The sequence below is a fragment of the Colossoma macropomum genome, unplaced genomic scaffold (genome assembly GCF_904425465.1).
Source record: "Colossoma macropomum unplaced genomic scaffold, Colossoma_macropomum, whole genome shotgun sequence".
Classification (NCBI taxonomy): Eukaryota; Metazoa; Chordata; class Actinopteri; order Characiformes; family Serrasalmidae; genus Colossoma; species Colossoma macropomum.
Window position 1 is genome coordinate 30681001 of NW_023494784.1, and position 20995 is coordinate 30701995.

A 20995-nucleotide genomic window follows, 5' to 3' on the forward strand; every position below is an offset into this window, starting at 1 on the left:
CGCTGCCACCCCAGTAATCTACATGTTACCAGTGATTATTTTGTCTGTACAGCCTGCATACCAAGTCTCGTAAACGTTTTTTGCACTGTATCTCTGCGCGTTACTTTTGTTCTATTCCTCTGGATGGTCTCTTGAATCTATTAAACTCAGCATGTCTTGGGTCTTTTGACTTTGATAATGGATTCTGGAGTATTGGGGGAAAAAGGTGCCATTATCAGCTCACTCCTTATTTTTGATACAGAGAGAGAGCTTATGTGATCTTGTGGATCAGGCTGCCACTGACTCTCTCTCTCAGTGCAATGCAAACCTCCAGTGTTGGAGAGTAAACTGGACGCATAAGATAAATTAATATTTAATAATGTGTATTTCAAAGGATTTGATACATTGCATCAATCTGTTCTGAATTGCTGCATAAGTTTAAAGTATCCTCACTTTTTCCTTAGGAGTACGCCACCAAAATCTGTGTTTTATTCACCCCCATTGTACATACGTACATTTTGGCCATCATCCAGTGCTGGCAGCGTGACAACAGCGGCTAACCCAAGTTTAGTTGTAAACACATTTGTGCATCTGGCCTTTATTTGCCTTCTTGCCCTAATCATGAACAGTTGAGAGCTGATTAAAGCAAATCATTTTTGTTGAAGGCTTGGTTTTCATGACACGTGTGGATCATTTGCGTGATGTTACTTTATATTGTACATTAGAAGGTGTGCTTGTGGGTTATGTCATGGCAGAGGCCTAACACGCTAAAAACATATCTAGGTCATTTATGAACTTGAATGTGAACCATCAAGGCGGAAAGATTGAATCTGAACAAAAAATCAGAATTGAGCCAATAGGATTGTAATGTGAACGTAGCCCTACTCTCAGCATTTGAATCAAGATATTCTCAGATTTGAATCCAGATATTCTCAGATTTCAGTCTCCAGTGTACAGAAAGCCGTACCTGCTCTTCTCTCCTCCTCTTCTTGCCTCTCTCTCTGAAGCCGCTCCAGAAGCCTCCTCTTTTCCTCCTGCCTCCTCCTCTCTCTCTCCATCTCTGCCTTCTCCCTTCTCTGTCTCTCCATTTCTTTCTGCTCCTGTCTCTGTCTCTCCTCTTCTTCTCCAAGTTTCCTTAACCTGTAAAGTACATTGTAAAATCGGAACATTGGTATCAAATTTTCTCCCCCACTTTGGTTATGTGTTTTTGCTGGGAGTCTTTAGTCTAGGCTGTGAGGGTACTTGGCCTGCTCTGCTCTCTGTCTCTGCTCCTCTTCCAGCTCCAGCCTCATTTTCTCTTCTCTCTCCTCTTTCTCCTGCTGCCTCCTCCACTCCTCTTCTTTCTCCTTCCTCTTCCTCTCCACCTCGAGTCTGCGGCGTTCAGCCTTCTCGGCCTGCACTGCAGCCTTACTGTCACTCAGGCTGATGGCCTCTTCGCTGTAGTTAGCCTGAGGAGATATAATCCATCTGTGTCTCATGGGCTGGGTTATACGCATAATGGATTCATCTTAACTGATTATAGTTGTTTGTGTAAGGTTTTTCAAACTGTTTTAAGTGGTAAATCTGTAGTTTAGTCAGTCAAATTTACAACTTCCCCCAAATGTTCTCAGGCGGCAAGATATGTTTGCTTTCAGAATTTTGCCTTTTAAGTCTTGCACTGCATTTATGAGGCTAACAAGTGATACAAGCTTATTTGTTAAAGGTTAGTATCATGAAATCAAAACTAGGCCATATAGCTACAAATGGTAATAGCAGCTGTTTCAAACATTTCATTTGTTTGCACTTTTGTCCATTTTTGTAGATAACATTGTTATACAGTGTCAGATACCACTGAAGCAGGTCTATTTGAGATTACTTAGTAACTTTGTGAGGCAACATGGTTTGTGATTATTTAACAACACCCTATCAGCCATCTGTGATACTACAGCAACCAAGGAACGACTTAGAATGCTGTAGCAACTATGAAGTAACACCCTACCAACCACCTGGAATATCTTGGTAACTGTCTAGCAAAACCTGAGCAATCACCTGGGCAACATGTAAATCAATAAGCGATACTCAAGACACCATCTGGAACACTGTAGCAACTGCTTAGCAACATCCTAACAACCACTTGGCGACATTCTACCACCCAAGATACCATAATAACGACATATAAACACCTTAGCAGCTACCTGGAATCCCATAGTAATTCTCTAGCAACCACCAGAGACACTATAGCAACTACATAGCAACACCTTAGGCTGTACAGTCACTGTTTTCTGCAGGAAGTGCACTTCTCTAGTTTGATCTGCACTTTTGTTCATTTGTATAGATAACAGTATATCAAACAGTGTTAGACAACACAGAAGCATGTCTATTTGATATTACTTGACAACTGTGTGGGGCAACATGATTTGTGATGATTTAGTCCAGCAATTAGTACATTGCTAATTGGTGAACATTACTTATTTGGTGCAATAGCCTCAACTTCAGCGCAAAACCAAATGGACGTCATCCTTACTGCTACAACATTCTAATAACAGTTGTGGTACCATATGATTATAAATGTGCTAAGATGTCTTGAGGAAACTGGATCACAATTGGTCATTGATACAGAGTGGACATGTTTGGTCAGAGAAGTGCAACCCACCTCCAGAAGAGCTGGGTTTTGTTTTTGGAGTATTATATTGTGATACTCTAGAGGGCAGCACAGAGCCTGAGAATAATTCAACAAAGACTCACATCAACACCTGACTCGGATTTGGTGGGGTTTGAAGTAGGATGGTGGGTTGGGGCTGCAGAGTGAGAAGGCAGCTGGGTGAGTGAGAGTGGTGCTGGACTACAGGCTTTAGCCTCTGCTGCTGTACTGGTTCTCCGATAGCCCTCTCTGGCTGTAGGGACTGCAGTAGAGCCATGTGTTCTGGAGGAGAGCTCATCAGAGCCATGCATTCTGAAGGAGAACCCGGCGGAGCTGTGTGCTCTGGAGGAAGCCGCATCAGAGCCATGCATTCTGAAGGAGAACTCAGTAGAGCTATGTGTTCTGGAGGAGACTGTGGCAGAGCTATGTGTCCTGGGGGAAGCGGCATCTGTATGGTCCTCTTGATATACAGAAACTAGATCAGTGTCCAGACTGTGTCCAGGAGCACTGCAGCAGTGGTCATGCATAGCTTCATTTTCCTTTTCCTCTGTTTTGAACGTTGCCCTCTCAGACATCTCTGGTTGATCTGCTTCCTTCGCAATCTGCTGTACTTCCTGTATCTGCCTTGGTTTACCTGAGACAGATGAAAAATGACTGGTTGGAATATTGGAATCGTGTTTACCACCACTCAGCACTTAGTGAGATCTCTAAAAATGTGGACCAACCACTATGCATGCAGCTTTTTTCCCATAGCCATAATCTTCTGACAAATATCCTACAAATAAGGAGCCTCCCATATAATTCTACTGTGATTGGCTGCACTTTGTACATTTTAGAAATAAAAAAAATTAGATGTAAACATTGCGAATGTTTCACATCACTCCCCAGTCCATAGAGTTCATATATGGAAAACAAACTGCAAAAACAGCATGTTTTGAATTCATTGTTTGTTTGTGTGTGTGTGTGTGTGTGTGTGTGTATGTATGTATAAATATATATATATATATATATATATATATATATATATATATATATATATATATATATATATATATATATATCAAATACTAGCATCATTAACAGTACATATTGTGTAACTTATAGCTATATTCGTAACCAACAACTTTTGCACAGTTTTTATCTAATTTGTATATTTTTGCTGTTTATTATGCATTATCTATTCCTTTAAATGAAATTTATGTATACACCTGCACCAAGAGAAACTCCTTGTACAACTTTGTACTTATAAATAAAAACAGAGCAGAGGAGTAATAGTAAAACGTACCAACAACGAATGCTGCTTGCCCTTTGGTTTTCTTTTTCACCTTGTTCACATTGTTTTGTGGCTTTGCAGACTCCTTTGGTTGACTTGTGGATGCATTTGGCTTCTTACCCTCTTCCGCTGTTTTCTTTTTCTTCTGCAGACATAACAAGAAGAGGCATGAAGACAGGCCCTGGCAATGAGAGGTTATTAATCACTGCCAGTACAGTAATCTGCAGTATGACTCACTAGTATTGGGCCAGGAGATGTGTCTGCAGTGTAAACGGCGTCTTCTGACTCTTCTGAGTCCATATTTGTTTGTACAGTCTTCTTCTGTGGATTCTTATTCTCTCTTCCTCCTCTGACATGCTGATCAACCTCTCCCTCCTTCTTTACTTTCCTTATTTGGGTACTTTCTGCCTCTTCTCCTCCACCTGCTTTCCTGAACTGGGACCTGCTGTCAAAATCGAGAAGAAAAGCCTATAAAACACTTAACTGGAGTCACATGATTGACGGTGATAAAGGTTCAGCAGGGTGTTAGGGCTGAAATACAGCATAGCGAGACAGAGGGAGGGAGTCAGTGGGAGAGATTTAGTGATAAAGCGCTATGATGGAGAGAGACGCTCTAATCTCTGCTTTCTCACAGCTCACAGGGGGCTGAGAGGGGCCGCGGCCGAAACTTGAGACACAGTCAAAGAGTGATGGAGAGTGAGGCGGATGCAGAGGCGAGACGGGCGAGAGAGGAATGCAAACAGTAATTAGACGAGATATTAATGAACCCCAAACCCTGCGGAGCCGGGCTGTTTGACCCGAGCCTGACCTCTGACCTTATGCTGCGACCTTGTGTGTGTGTGTGAGTGTGTGTACACCCAAAACAAAGCCACAGCACAGGCATGGGAGAAAGTTTTATTTGACTGTGAAGTAGAAGGTGAAAGAGAAATGTGACCAAATACAGAGAGAACTCTGAGGGATCTTGGAGAAATTCTGCTGTTGCTCTAGTATAAGTAGTATTTCGTCATCATATTTAAAATATAATGTGCAGCCAGGCTGCTGCTGTATTTGTATTTTTCTTGGGATGGTATATAAAGGAGAATTATTTGCCCCTCAGTTGTTTTTAAAGTGCTGAATATACAGAGAGAAAGGGCATTTGTGATATAAACAGTATTATGTGGTGTATTATTCCATACTTTAACAGCTTTACTTACATATTATCTTTGTTTGTGTTTGTCTGGCTTCCAGGCTTCGCTTTATGAATACGTTCCTCCACAGCTGTGGGGGTGGATAGAGTTGTTTTTTGAGGGCTGCTAGCAGACGTGGTTTTGGGCTTTGGTGACCCAGGTGTCGCACCACCCTCAGGCTGCAGACCATGTGTCCTTCCTCTTCTCTTTATCTCAACATCTTCCCCTAAAGGCAAAACCACATATCTTTTTGTCATATGCTAGAAAGCAGAGCCAGTATGTACAAAAAACCCTACTGACATACAATCAGGTTCCAGTAACTACACTTATTAGGATTTGGAATATTAAACATACCACACATCTTATTTTAATATATATGAAAGTGGCCTATTTGTAAGATCTCAGTGTTGCATTTTACACTTTGTTCAATCAAGTTAAACTTTAAAGACCAAAACTAAGAACTTCCTCAATGTTCTCAGTGGTCCAGCATGATTTGTACATGCTGAACAGTGGTACTGAGCGTATTACACCAACTATAATACAGTATGTCCATATGTTTGTAGACACCTGCTCTTCCAACATTTCTTCTGAGATCAAGGATAAACTAGAAGTTTGCAACCCCCCCATTGTTGCAGTAGAAGCTAGCTCTTCTAGGAATGTTGGAACTTTGCTTTGAGAATTTGATTGCATTCAGGCACAAGTGTATTAGTGAGGTTAGGTACTGATGATGGAAGTTCTGGATCACTGACATCGCTCCAGCTCATCACATGGTTGCATGGTGCTCTGATCATTTCAGAGAACACCGTTCCAATGCTCCAGAGTGGCCTGTTCTATTGACATTGCTTTTCTATGGAGATTATACAAAAAACTGAATGCTCTGTTAGCAAGTGGTGCACCTTAAAGCTGAATTCATAAATTAGGGGTCTGCATATTTTTGGACATATAATATTTTTAGTGTAGTGTGTGAGAGGTTGCAGAGTTGTGGCTCACAATAATACCAGAAGTAGTCTCTGCATTAAAATTACTATATGGCATAGTTATTGCGTATTAGAGTACTGATTTTATTTTTCATGTAGGTTTTGAAGAATGGAGTCAGTGCAGAGATGACTATTGCCATGCTAGTGTGTTATTACTAATGTAGTAAGTGCAGAAAAGGCTTTCATCATTGGAGATTAAAATCAGCAGGAATATAAAGGGATCTTCTTAGATCAGTACTTGCTCTACACATGACACAGGTGAGTATTCTACTGCTTACCTTTGGTATAGGGTTGGTTTTCTATAGAGGGGTTCAGCTTTCCTGATCTTTGCTCAGGTGCACAGGCCTTTGCAGAAATTGAGAGATTAGATTGGATGTGATTACATTACACCTCACCAGACCAGGTGCTGCAGTATATACAAGTGAGATGAGGCATGAACACTCACCTGTCCTTCTCCCATTCTTTTTCCATCTGCACCACGTTCGGCGTTCTTCACTGCTTCAGTATGTTCAGCAGCAGCAGGTCTGTCCTTAGAAAGCGTACACACAGGCATGCAGTGTGAAAATCATATCAGCAGTGTAAAATTCCAGAAGAGCATTCACAAATTATAACTCATTGTTCTTAGTTCAGCTGGCCGGTACTTCTTTCAGGCCCTTGCAGATTTATAGATCATCAAATCTGCCTGGCAGCAGTACAGTTGATTCTGTTAAGGGGTGATCCTTGGCGTATTTAGAAACTATGTTTTAGCTGTCTTTATTTCTCAGGGCTGATCAGTCACTGTGAAGTAATAAGACATCATCCTTTGAGCAGATGTTCTGCAGCAAGGTAGTTGGTTCTTCAGGTGCTTCTGGAGCTTGTCATTTAGACCCGTACCTCTTGGTTAGAGCTAGCTTCTTCCTTGTGATCTGGCTCAGCCTCCAGTTCACTGGAATTCCGTCTGTCTGTAGGAAGAGCAGAACAGACATTTTAAAATTCTTTTACAAACCTCAATTCCAAAAAAAAATTGAGACAATAAACAAAATGCAAATAAGAACACAAAGAAGTGATTTGTAAATCCACTTCAACCTGTATTTAAAAGAGAACAGATTTTTAGTGTTCTATCTTAACAGCTTCATTGTTTTTTATAAATATATGCACATTCTGAAATTTTCCAGTACGTTCCAAAAAAGTTGAGACAGAGGCAGTTCCAAAATGGGTACGAAAGAAATATCCAGAAAAGGCCTAAACCTCTATGAATAAGGATGGATTTGCTAAAGTATTAGCAAATAGCCAACAAATAGCTTAGTTTTTGTTATCAAATCCTTTGCATGTATTTTTCTTACTGAAAAGTAAGAAAATTCAGTTTTCAAAAGTTCTGATGAGCAATGCAATTTGTAGACATGGCTTCTTTTTAACGAAAGTGTACTCGTGGTTAGCGATGGTGCATTAAACAACATTAATGTACTAATCCTCTGCACTAAGTAGGAATTAGGTTACCAATAAGTCATAGAAAGGAAAGAATGCACAGAGCGCTCTGTGCCTGCAGTTTAGAGAAACATTGGTTTAAAAAAATGATACATGGAATGTGCATTTTTCCTAAACCAAATATCCCACTTCAAGTAAGCTGTATATTTCTTTTTTGTTAGGCCTAAACAGAAGGGCATTTTTTTTCTGTAGCAGCGCCATGATGTTTACATGATACAAACAGAGACCCGTTTTGTTCCTTCCAAACTGTCTCAAACGTGAAAACATAAACCTTGCTCTTCCATGACCCTAGTTGACCTGTGAGGTCACACTTTACTGAACCCAAAACACTGCACATTCTTGCAGCACTGCTGATGGATGCATACTCACTCAAGTGAGCCTTGTAGCTCCTGGGCTTTTGAGAAAACAAAATACACCACCAACACTGCATGGTCAAAAGTACGTGAACACCCAAACATCGTATCCATAGATGCTTGTTAAAAATCCCTTTCCAAAACCACAGACACATTAATGTAGAGCTGTTCTCTGCTTTGCTGAAATAACAGCCTCTAATCTTCTCAGAAGGCATTCTGCTAGACGTTGGAACTTGGCTGTGGGGATGCGCTTTCATTCAGCCACAAGAGCATTAGGCATTAGCGTTGGGCAATAAGGCCTGGCTTGCAGCTGGCTTTCCATTTCATTCCAAGGTGTCAGATGGGGTTTAGGTCAGGCCTGTATGCAAACCAGACAGGTTCTTAGTCATCAGGTTTGGCAAACCATTTCTTTATTGGCTTCTTTACGGGGGAATTGTCATGCTAAAACAGGAAAGGGCCTACCTCAACTATTGCCACGAAGTTGGAAGCACACAATTCTCTAGAATGTCATTGTAAGCCGTAGAGAGCTTAAAGGTTCAGCTCAAACCATGGAACACAGCCGCAGACCATTATTCCTCTTCCACTAATCTTTACAGTTGACACTATGTATTTTGGGCAGGTAAACTTGCTTTAGCGCTTGGCGGTTCTTTTCTGTGGCCTGCTAGATGTTCCCAATTCCCAATTACAGCTTCTACAGTTGACCAGAGAGGCTCTAGCGGAGCAGAAATTCGGCAAACTGACTCGGAAAAGTTGCATCCTATGACATTGAAAGTCCCTGAGCTCTTTAGTAAGATCAGTTCTACAGTCAGTGTCTGAGGAGATGGCATGGTTGTATGCTTCATTATGTCTATTAGCGGTGGATATTGCTAAAACTCACTAAGAGGTGTCCGCTTATTTTTGACCTTACGTCTTCATTGCTTTTGTACTAGTAGGAAAGAGACAAAATGCCATCAAGACATCTAAGCTGAAGATTACATTTCATAATCTGTAGGACTGTTGGTTTTAAAGTCAACGTGAATCTGTAAAAGTCTGTGGTGGTCTAGTATAGTGGTCTCTGGCAGGTAGGGGTGGTGATATGACATTATTGGTTTAATGTTATTTTTTCCCTGCCCACTGGAGCACAGTGACAAAGCCAAAAATCAGAAAACTTTTTAGAGGCAAAACTCATTATATTGAGTTTACAGAAGAAAAATATTTTTGTCATTTAAAACATATGACGGATTGTGCTTAGAAGTAACTAAAACAAGGTATTATTTTTCAGGTTTAACAATAATGAAATCAATGTATATTGTATACACAGCCTATACATCACTCCCCGAAGTAATACAGCTTCATTCCAATAGAGGGAGCTCTTAGATTAGTCCTTTCCACACTGAACACTAAACCATGTATACCATACTTACTATAGAACAGCAACCGTATAGACTGTCTTTAAGGTGTTTATTTCCACAAAAACTTTAATGTTCCCTTAAATCTGGCCTAAAGAGTGAAGTATTGACGTTGATATACTGCACAGTGAGCACCAGAATCAACTGCTTCTTCTTTTTTTATTTTTTTTTTTACTGTTTTTTCCTTCACTCTCACACACATACACACACTCTCACACACACACACACACACACACACACACACACACACACACTCACACACTCACATGCATGGACGCACTCTTTCAAATGTTCACATGTTTGTTTTATGTACTCTTTGCCCAGAGCCCTGAGACTCAGTGAGCATGCTCAGTGTTTGCCTATAGGATCTGTGGTATTTGCTTTACGCCTGTGGGTAGATCAGACTCAGCAGAGCACAGTGGACTGCAGCCTACAGCCCTCCACACACACACACACACACGCACACGCAGGGCCGTTTCCCTCTGCACCACCACACGAGCGAGGCAGCGTTTATTTTTCGACGAGTCTGTCTGTTTTAATGGGTTCCAGGACTGCTTTGAAGTCAGGGAGAAGGGGAAAAGGGTGTGTTAAGCAGATAGACTGAAAGAGAGAGAGTGAGGGGGAGCCCCTCTCTCTGGCTGTTCAGGCCCTGTTGAGTGCAGCATCGACCCCATCCTCGAGAGAGCTGGGCTGCACTTTGTTCCACATTTTTGGGGAAATGCGTTCACAGTGAGCGAAACCCCGGCTGTGATCGTCTCTCCGCGCTCCACTCACCCCTCCAGCCTCTCTGATCTCACACACACACACACGCGCACACCCTAAACTGAACCACCACTCAATCAGCCGCCCCTATTATTCATCCACCATGACTCAAATCCCACGTAATGGCAACAAAAATCGGCCGTTTTCTCTCTCAGTCTCCGTCCCCCTACTGTCTCGCTCTACTTCCACTCACTCACTTGCATACTAATACTGTCTGTCTCTCATTTATTTAATCCCCCTCTTTCTCTTCTCCTCTTTCTCTCTCTTGCTTTCTGTTTTTGTCTCACTCTCTCTTCTTATTCCCCCTTCTATCTTTGTCTCCTGTTTCTCTCTAACACTTTCTCTGTCTTTCTCTCCTCCTCTCTTACCTTTTCTTTCTCTCTTTCCTTCTTTATCTCACTCTTTTTACCCTTACTCTTTTTTTTAATGTCTCTTTTTCTCCCCTTTCTTACTGTCTTACTTTCTCTTTTCTCATTTTTGCCTCATCTCACTCTCATCTCTCTCTTTTGCCTTCTCTCTCTCTCTCTCTCTCTCTCTCTCTCTCTCTCTCTCTCTCTCTCTCTCTCTCTATGAAAGCCCCTCCACCCCTGCCAGACCCCTCTTTAAGCATTCAGTGGAAATGGAATGTAGGCCACTACATATCGCTTTAACCTGAAGTGGCACTTTTATTTCACACCTTTTCTCCCCAATCAGGCTCAAGCTGATGGTACAGATAGCTTGTGTAAATTCTGGTCCCTTTACTGTTCCCTCTCCAGAGTGACTTAAAAGCTCAAATAACTTAAGAACTGTAAAATGGGGGAAAAAATCAGAAGCATTCTTCAGGCTCTCCTTCATGTAGGCAACTATTTGTGGTCATATGCAGTTTTCTTTAGTGCCAAAGTTATTTGCTGTGTAAATGAAACACTTAAGTGTTTTATGTCAAGGGTTGAACCTGATCGTCTCATATTAGCACCCGTGTTCCTGCTCACCTGGTATTAGTGTGTTTTAATGTCATATTTTAAACGCAGGCTTTTGATCATGTCTGACTGCAATAGTATGTTCCCCTTAAATTGTACAGTCTCACTCTAAAATCGCTTTCCCAAAGCACCCATTAAAAGCTTTAGGGCCTGGTCCACTAGACATAATGCCCTGTAGTGGTTCTAGTTTCTGACCCAACTGTTAACAACTGTTTGATCAGCCTGTATAACTGTAGTTCTTGTTTGTTTTGACCTCAGATGAACATGCCACAGAATTCCCAGAATTCTTTCAAACTTCTTTTCTTGTCTAGGCTTACTTTATAAGCACATTCTTAAATATGAAGGCTACTGAATGGTTCATTGCTTGAACATTTGTTATGGAACCTTTGCATTATGTAGTGGTTCCTTTAACTTAAAATGCTTTTTCACTCATACCAAAAAGGTTTTTTAGGGAACCAAAAATGGTTCTTCTATGGCTTCACTCCAAAGGACCCATTTTGGTTCTGTTTGGCACCTTTATTTTTAAGAGTGTAACCCTGAGAGTCCTTACACCCCAGATCGCAATGTGTTGACTCTGCTACACTAACTATTTTCGGTTACAAACTTGTTAGCACGTTGTCAGTGTTGTGACAGCCAGGCATAAAACATCTCCTGCTAATTCCACGGGCACACGCATTGGCTTTAGAGTTCAGATTAACACCCAGAAGTGTCTACAGCAATGATCTTTTTGAATGCTTAAATTAGCAGCCATGTCTATCTGTTTGTGTCTGAACTTGCTGAAATGTGAAACTCAAATATGTTTGATTTAATTTACTTGGCTGCTTTTTCGTGGCAGGGAATTGCCTGGCATGTAGAAGCTTCTCCAGAGCATGGCTTATATTTTTGAGTTTTTTTTATTCTCTCCTATCAAAGTTCAAGTGAAAATAGTGCAGATTGCTGACACTGTATGAGGTTGTTATGCTGCTTCAGTCCAAAACATACCACACAAGATTATTAAGCAGCATTTCATCGTAGTATTCCACATAAGCTCTTGAGCTGGGCCACTTTACTCCAGCATATAGAGCCTATACTGGCCATTTGCGTAAAGAATTTTTATTTAGAAAGTGTCTGTTTCTGAGGAGGCCCAGCTTTGGGGAGGGAAAGGGGCGAAGTGGTGAAGGATAGAGCGTGGGTAGATAGAGGGGATAGGGGAAGGGAAGGGGGTTGGGTGGGTAAGAGAGTAGGTTGGTTGGGGGTTTGGGTTTCTGACCAGTGACAGGATAAAGGAAACAGAGCAGCTCCAGAGGTCGGCTTGAGAAAACACAGCCTCTGTCAGTCACACAGACTCCAGGGCTGGGATTAGGCCCTGGCCTGGGGGGGGATCGAGTTTCTCCGGCCGGGATACCTCACTCCTGCAAAACACTACCAGATGTGGAGCATACACACAGCCCCCTCCCCCTCTGTCTTGTATGTGTGTGTAATATGCTATTAATTTTACCTGTATGTGTTCATATGTGTGTGCTAGCACTTGGTATGGGGCAGTGGTGGTACTATGGAGTCTTTGAGGAAAACCATTCTGCTGATCATATCTTCAAATATAGTGGCATGGAATGAGGAATGAACCAGTGACTTAACGCCAGCACACTCAACTCAATAGTCTCCTTGAAAAATGCGGTTTGAAGCCAGTTCAATGACTCCATTTACCATTCCACCAACTTTGTGGTGTCCCTTACAAACACAGTCATGCTGTATTGTGAAATTAGCACTACTGATCGATGGTGATGTCTTACTTTGGCAGACACTAACCTGGATGTGTAGTCTGCTCTTCCAGCAAGATCGTCCAAGGCTGCTCCAAAACTCCCTCGGACGTCATAACCCTGAGAACTTTAGATAGACAAATGCACATTATGCAGGTTGTTTCCTCCCTTTCTTTCTTGACTGGCTCCACCGTTTTTGTCTTTTCTCATGCCTAGTTGACCTCTTCACCCTCTCCGCAACACTTTGCTTGACCCAAACTTTCCACTAAAAGACTGTTACCAGCCCTTGTGCTACATCTGTAGAAACCAACTTTAAAACAAACCACATTATAATATTTCAGTTTTCTTTCTCTATTATTTCAGAACAGCAGCGCTATTCATGTGGTCTATGGACAAAAAAGTAAAAAGTCAGGTAGAGAGTTGATTACCATGTTCTCTAGTGGCATCATCCAGAACTGTGTGGTCCTCAGTGTCCGTGAAGTCATCCCAGAAAGACAAGCGTATGATTTCCCCAGCAGGACCCATTATTAAGGTGCCCAGTGCTCTGCCCTTTTCACACTCTGAAAAACACACAATAGAGTGGAGCAGAAGACGAATCGGGAATTATGAAATCAAGGAAAAGATTACATGACTTTCCGAATCCCTCAGTGTTACTTCTGCTGTGTGTTGTGGAATCAGTCGCTATGTGTTTAATCACTTAACTGGATTTGGACTCTGTGACTATGTTCTAGTGTTCTAAAGAAGCATGCTTTCCTTGGCTGCTTGCCTTCATGGGTAACATCATATCTTTTGATTGAATGGAGAGGCAAGGACTGAGTCAAATTACAACTCATCTAACCCTTAACGCAGGTAGTATTCACAAAGGATTTGAAAGGAAAAGTAAAGAACCAGTTTCTTTGGATAACTGCTGGATATCTTTCAGCTGGTTAGGTAACTCTTTACAAGGTTTTGAAAAATCACTTGTGTGTTACCTCTCAGCACCAAAGGAAGGCTGCCTCGGGTGATGCCAGGCTGAGACTCGGACTGGTCTGTGGGGTCGAGGGGGTCTTGTCTGTAGAGTGCCATAGAGCTCTGTTTGCCAGGACCCCTGCGACCTACGAGGGGAGGCAGTAGGCCCGGGGCAGTCTGATACTCTGAAATGGAAATAAACAGAAGTCACAGTGTTCACTAACAATAGCAAAAGCATGTTGCAATTTCATATTAACCCTTGAATGCCAACTCAAAGTGTTTTATCTACTCTTATTCATTAATTACACAATTTCTGAATGCTGTTGTGTTTATTTGATATGCTAAGAATGTGTTCTTACAAAGCCGATTGAAGCTGATGAGGATTTTTATTTGGTTTGTGTCACAAACTAACATTTTGACCAGAACGTACATCATTAGGAATTTCAGTCACAAATCAGTCGTCACTCTGATTATACAAATCAATAATAAACTCTTGTCAAATTCTGTTCTGTATGACTTCATGTACTTCCTTGGAAAAAATGTCCAACAAGGAAGGAAGCCCAGTGCATATGTTTAATAATCATAGAAAACTAAAACAAGCAGAGGAATTTCAATCAAAAGTATGTAAAAGTAAATGGAATTAATGATTTAACCATGTCATTATGTACATTTGAACAGTTATTTAATGTAAATCACACATAGGTATACAACAGTAACTACAGGGTGCTTTTTGGTATATAGGGGTTAAGTTCCAAAAATTCACCCTGTTACTAAGACTACATTTTCTCTTTCCTGAAGTCTTGAGTTCCATAATGATTCCAGAACTATTTCTCAGCAGAATTAAGCAGTGTGAATCTCACTGGTAGTGGAAATCCCACCTCTGCAGAAATTCAATATGCTAGAGGATTTGTTTTGGAAAAGTCTTACTCGCTACACAAAATGAGACAACTGATTACTGTTTGGTTTGCTGATGTGGCAGGCCTTGAAACCATCTATCTTCACCCCTTTCTGTCTTCTGCTTTTTGAGGGTATGAGAGCAAAATGACACTGATTTTCTGTAAACTTGTCTGTTTTTCTTTCCTCCTTTGGTCTCCCTGCCAGTCTAGTTTTCACTGCACTTGTAGAGAGTGTTTTGGCCTTGGTGGTCTGGCCCCAGAACCTTGCAGGGGACGTGCAAACTTCAGCTAGTGCGCTGTTATTTATCATATCACCCCCAGAGATCTCCTCAGCACCCTGCTGTCAACTAGCCCTGCTGCTCCCCCGTCGCTCGCCCCGCCGCCCACCCTGTTCTAAAGGCTCTATTTAGCTGCAGCCAGGCCCAGGTTGATCCGTACATGGAGAGGCTGTGATCACTCCTCAGAGGGAGGCTGTGCTTTTCCTTCATTGCTGCTGTTGTGATAGTGTAGCTACAGTGAAGGAACCACTTCAGACCTGTAAGGCTTAGCCTGTTTTGATTCCATGTGGGGACACTTGAATGTGAACAAATAAGAGTGGAGAAGTTGTCATCACATCTGGATGAAAAATGACCAGACACAGGACTCGATATTAAGTAGCCTGTGAAAAACGAGCATGATGTATTTGCCTGTACGTTGTTGCTTTGCTTTCTGCATTCCTTCTCAGAAATGAAGCTAAGTTGAGCATAACCAGCCAGTAAAATCATAGATTTATCTTTTCTCAAGAGGTTTCCACCGCGGTCATGATTTTATAAGCCACTGAGTCGACTGAATGCACCTCAAAAGGCCCTATTGTGTTATATGAAATTCTGGATTGGAACTGTATTAATCTATCCTAATATCTGCAGAACAAGTCCAGATCTCTCTCTGGCAGCATTCTCACGTTTACGTTTTGGTTGATCAGTTTGCAGTTGTCAGCATGTTACCTACAAACAAGATGTGCCATGAGAAAGTGAGATTTACACTTTCAATCATGAATTAGGAGTGTATATTTATTTTGTCTGAGTACACATATCGTCATTGTCCAAAGAAAAACATGCATCTCCAAAATGATAACTTTACAGGCGAGGGCAAAAACACCCTTAACTTTTAATGTAAGTTAATGTAAAGCGATTTTACTCTAATTGATTTTGGGGCATTTCTATTGGTCAAAATAAAGTAAAGTAAAGGAACAGTGCCGTGTTCAAATGACGTAGAGAAATAAAAATCGACAAAAAAGGAGAAACGTTTTTTTATTTGGACAGTAACGAGATATATATATATATATATATATATATATATATATATATATATATATATATATATATATATATATATATATATATATATATATAATATATATATATAGTTACTGTCCAAAGAAAGAGATGTGAAGACAACTCCTCCACTCCTTTTATTTATATATATATATATATATGTGTATAAGAGAGAGAGAGAGAATAATACAGCTCCAAACTTCAATCCAGAATATGATATAACACAATAGGACTTCTTGAGGTGCATTTAGTTGACTCAGTGGCTTATAAAATCACGACTGCAGTGATAATTATATTTAATAACATAATAGAAAATAATAGTTGTTAAGATTACAAAAAACAATGGCCCTAAGCCAACCATGTTCTTTACTGCTATAAATTGGCCGGCCTTCATATTTTATAATTCTCAAATGTGTCTGTGCTGAACGTCTTGTAAAGCCTGTTTATTTAAAAAAAAACATTTTTCAAATGTTCTCCTCTGTGTGTTTCTAACTTTTCCTTTGTGCTCTTGAACTCAAGCAGTCTGAGCTGAACGCTTGACGGACATAACAGTAATGAAAGACCTGTTAGAATTTTGCATTTGTTGGGTTTGTGTCCCATATCTGTGTGTGATTGATTATTGGAGTTCTCTGCCATTCACACTATTCTAGAATGTTCTCCTTCATTTACACTTTTCCCCCTGGTTCCTTTGGCTCGTCAGTTCTTGTACTGGAACAGGCCAAAGCCGACTGGCCACATTATAATGTTGTTTTTTTGTTAGGGAGCGTTGGGTCAGTGTGCCGTGGCTTTTACTTGGGCTTGTGTCAATCGACCCTGCAGTGTCATAATATAGTGAATATAGACCCATGAATGGTTAGAAAATCTATCATCCTGATGAATCTCATTACCTTTGTCCTCCTCAGGTTCAAACCAAATGAGTTGGTATTGCTCTGTGGCTTTAAGCTGGCAGCCATGTTCACCAGGCTCATTCTCTCCTCCTCTCACGATTACTCCTCCCTTCTGCTCCACACCTCCACACAGGACATTCTCCCTCGTTTCCTTCTTCTCAGGAAGACCATCCTCTCTCTCATCCTCATCCTCAGAAAGGCCTTGAAGACCATCTGAAACAAAGGCAGGAGACAAGATCCTTAAGGCAAGCTTTTACTATAAGGAAAGTGGGTGATAACATGATACAGAGACGTGTGTGAAAGGCAGGAGAAGATGAAGAAATGAAGTGATTATAATGTATTTTATTTTAACTCACACATTACTTTTTAATTAGCTCATGTGTTGAGTCAGGTGTGTGCCAACAGAGACAGCCAAAAGTGCTGTTCAGGAGGGCCAAAGGGCTGGGTTTCTAAGGTAGTAATGGTTACTACAGTGTAGTGTACCCTATGGCTTCTGAGTCTCACCTTTCTCCTTTTGTGAAGGGAGCAGCACGAGCACTTTCCTAAGTATGGTTCTTTCTGGCAGTTTGGGACCAGGCATCTCTGTGTTGGTGTTAGTGAGATGTATATCTGGCAGCCGTGGAACTGAATCCTTGTGGTTTTCTCTAGTGTTACTCCTGGCTTTGACCTTAAAAACATCTTACGGTCATGTAAGTCATGTTCACTTTAACAACTAGAAAGTACATTGCTCAGTGACCACTTAGATGGGTATACTACACTAATGACGACGCACTATACAAAGAATGCTGTTTCACCAACCGGCAGCTATGGAGAAAAGAAATACTAGTCTCACACTTTTTGTCTTGTGAGTGTTCACTTACTCTTTGGTCCTTGCTGTCTGAGTCTGAAGGAGAAGCTTGGTTAATGAGAGGTAGATGGAAGAAGTCGAGGCCTGGATTTGGAGGCACATTGGTTTTCTTCGCATGTATGTCTATGGCATTCTGTTTCACTAAAGTAGGAGCAGAACACATCAAGTTATAGGTGGCAATTACTGGAAACTTCAGTAGACACTTTCCTTGTTAGTACACCTTGTAGGTGTACAGTTAGACTATGGCTCATCTTTTTCCATGCACAATTTGTGGTAGTCATTCTCTAGGCCTTCATCAGTGGTCAGTTTCTGACCACAAGAGCACTGATTGCTGAATAGTTTTGGTTGGAGGACTGTTCTCAGCCCAGCAGTGGCATTGAGGTGTGTAAAGACCTCAGCAATGCTGCTGCACCTGATACGCTCATACAACCGCAAAACACACCACCGTGCCAGTATCATTTCAGAGTCACTGTGGTACTGAGAATGACGTGGTGGTCCCATTCTGTGGGGTAGAGGGAGGCTAATAAATTGGCCATCAACCAATGAGCTAAAGTCAGCAACTGTAAACCTAAAAAGTGCACGGATATGGTAGGTGCACCTGATAAAATGGCCCTTGAGTTTTGGTATAAGATATAATTTTTAGTATGTACCTAATAAACTGACAAATCAGAATATATATTGGCTAAATGGCATCATGGTTGGATAATCTGTATGAAATGTGGGCATTTTCTGTAAATCTTAAGAATTCTTTTTCCATTCTTTGTATTTCAGCTGGGAAGCCCTTCATCACATTGCAAGTGATTGTATTGAGTTTGCTGAAGGGGAATTTTAGATTGTGCCTATTGTTGTCTATTTTGTAGGGTAGATAGAACTTACCTGGGCCTTGCTGGCAGGCCCCCTCTGTGTGTCTTCTGTAGTTGTTGACTCTTGAAAGGTGACTGCATCCCAAAGAGGAGTCCATATAAGCTGGTCTTAGAGAGTGGCCACTTTCTGCACCACCTGTCTCTATTGTACTTTGTTTCCATTGACCACTTATGTCCTTTGGGTAGCCAGTCAAATGCTCTGTAACCTGGTGAGTGTGTGTCAAAGTAAGAGAGATAAAAGCTATTGAGGAAAAGGTTAGGTTCTTTGAAGTCATGGTCAAATTGTGTACAAAGAAAAAAATTGACAGTGGTCAATGACACTGATACTGTTTGAAAAGTTTCAGGTGATCAACCTCAAATAAATGCTATACATGCTGTTTCTATTTTATTAGGTCCACGTTCAAAGGCCAAATGCCACCTTTAATAATAGTGTGATACAGGGAGATGCAAAATGAGTAGAAACTAATGCTGTTAATGGTCAGATGATTCGTTATAAATGGACCTTTCCAAACATCTCAACTGATGACGGTGAAAGAATGGAAAATCTTTGAGGAGCAATTACATAGGAATTACATGAAGAAGAAAAAACAAGCAGGGATCTGAGGTCACATTTACAGCATGCCAGATAGAAGCAAATCACAAAAGACAAATGTTAAGGTAGAAAAAAAAAATGCCGACACTGATAGTTCCATTTCAGTTGGACCGCTTCTGCTGGATGCATTCAAACCCAATTTATTCTAATCTGCATTGTCACCTTGTATATTAAATTAGTCTAAATAAGATTAAATTAAATGGAATGAGCACAGTACTGGCTAAAGATGCAGTGTGACAACACTGACCGTCTGATCTTCAGGCCATCCTGTAAGTTTTTCCTTAGCACTGATTTCTGCTTCAGGGATTGGGCTCATCCGAACTCTCGACGTTCCCATGGCAGTCCTGAAACTTGTCTTTGCATCTTTGTTAACTGCCAAGTCCTCTGGACCTTTTGTCTTAGGGGTCACAGGATCACCTGTAAACAGACCTTACATGTAAATTCAGTGGTACAGTGGTATGTTGTCTCACTGATAGTCAATAATAGGCAGTGGTGAAACTATTTGCAGTGTTAAAATTTTGAAAAATCAGGAATAAAATTGGGTTAATTTGCAGACATTCTACTTTGGTCAGCACTTTATGGTTCTAGAAAATTCTCTGTTTCCTTAGGTGTACTCCTGCTGCTAAAAGGGCACAGAATAAGCAATAATCTGGTTGCAGTGCTTTCCCCCTAGCCATGAATAGAAGGCATTCATAGGCGAATGTTTGGTACACATATTTAAAAGATGTAATTATCTCCCATTTGAATGGAAGCTACTGTAATAAGATGATGGCCCAAACCAAATAATTCCTGACGAACGGCATGCTCTTTGTATTTGGCCGTGTTGCAGTGTGCTGTGGTGAATGTCATTTATCTAAACAAAGAGTGACTGTGAAAGCAGTCAACCTTTATCTGATGCTAAGCAGTACTTGTGTACTGAGGTTGCTAAGCATAATCATACCTGGTGCCAGATGAGGCCTGTCCTCACTGTGCACGGGTGCCAGACTCTGGGCTAAGAGTGGCAGAGAACCTGGCGGAGGCCTATGGGGCCGCGGCAAGCAGAGGAAACGGGGCTGGTATCTCACCTGCCCTGAACTGGGGTACACAGAGTTACCCTGACCTGTGGAGGAACCATGGTGTTCCCCGCCTGCAAAAAAAGTAAAAATTTTAATCACTGAAGCCTTGAAACATGAGCCGTTGCTGTAGAAATATTATTGGCTTTCATTCATTGTGTAATGGGACTGTTGCAAATTGTCCCTGTTGTAATAAAATTTTGTATTTCTTACATGGTAACACTATGCGAGCAGAACAAATAGTTCCACAGTACTATGCCAGTGACTTGAGTCAGAGAACCACCCTTCATTTATTAAATGTACAGTCAAAATGGCCATTAAGTACAAGATATTCAATTTTCAGGAGATGTTTCTGAGGAGATTAGATATGAGATACTTCACTTGCATAAGGAAGTGGAAAGTTAGAAAAAAACATTGCAAAAAATATTAAAAGATGAGTCTGAGGGGGAAAATTGGTCTTCTAACAAATGTGTAAGACCTGGTAGAGAGAGGGGAGAAAATCAAGCTCCACTCTTGCAACTCTGGGTCTGAAAGGATGTGTAGCTGTCAAAAAGCCCATACTGAGAAAAAGAAATAGACAAAAAAAATTTGTAAAGCAAACAAAGAAGCTGCTTTTGTTCTCAGAACAACTGGCTGACTACCCAAGAGTCCAGACCTCAACACCACTGAATGTGTTTGGGATAACTTTGATCGTGAGAAGCAGAAAATTCAACCATGGACTAAGACTTTGGAAGTGTGGAAAAATATCCCTGCAGCTTTTTGAAAAATGAAAAACTTGGCCATTTTGACAGGAAATAAGTTTGGCAGGACAATGTCAGAACCCTTTTGGGTCCTTTATAGCACTTTTTTTAACGGTTCTTTAAAGAACCATATACAAAGGCATCATGGAGAATAACCATTTAACCATGCATAGAATAATGTCA

General features: G+C 41.1%; 1 protein-coding gene across 1 annotated transcript; it reads right to left on the reverse strand.

Moving 5' to 3' along the window:
- Positions 1–1005: 1005 nt before the first annotated feature.
- LOC118810670 lies at positions 1006–18593 on the reverse strand. Its single transcript, XM_036574627.1, has 15 exons — positions 18442–18593; positions 17579–17706; positions 17223–17385; positions 16719–16931; positions 13646–13807; positions 13103–13234; positions 12724–12801; positions 6889–6956; positions 6461–6544; positions 6294–6360; positions 5066–5264; positions 4110–4317; positions 3885–4017; positions 2704–3233; positions 1006–1427 (listed from the first exon to the last, which is right to left on the reverse strand). Exons 1-15 carry the CDS (start codon positions 18524–18526, stop codon positions 1200–1202), a joined length of 2478 nt encoding a protein of 825 aa, XP_036430520.1. The 5' UTR covers positions 18527–18593; the 3' UTR covers positions 1006–1199.
- Between the last annotated feature and the right edge of the window lie 2402 nt (positions 18594–20995).

Excerpts from the sequence above, each read along its gene's own strand:
- LOC118810670 (XM_036574627.1), bottom strand. The coding sequence starts at position 18,526 with ATGGACTCCTCTTTGGGATGCAGTCACCTTTCAAGAGTCAACAACTAC. Across the intron at positions 16,932-17,222 it reads CCCTTCACAAAAGGAGAAAG|ATGGTCTTCAAGGCCTTTCT; the intron begins GTGAGACTCAGA and ends CCTTTGTTTCAG. Across the intron at positions 4,018-4,109 it reads CATCTCCTGGCCCAATACTA|AAGAAAAAGAAAACAGCGGA; the intron begins GTGAGTCATACT and ends TTATGTCTGCAG.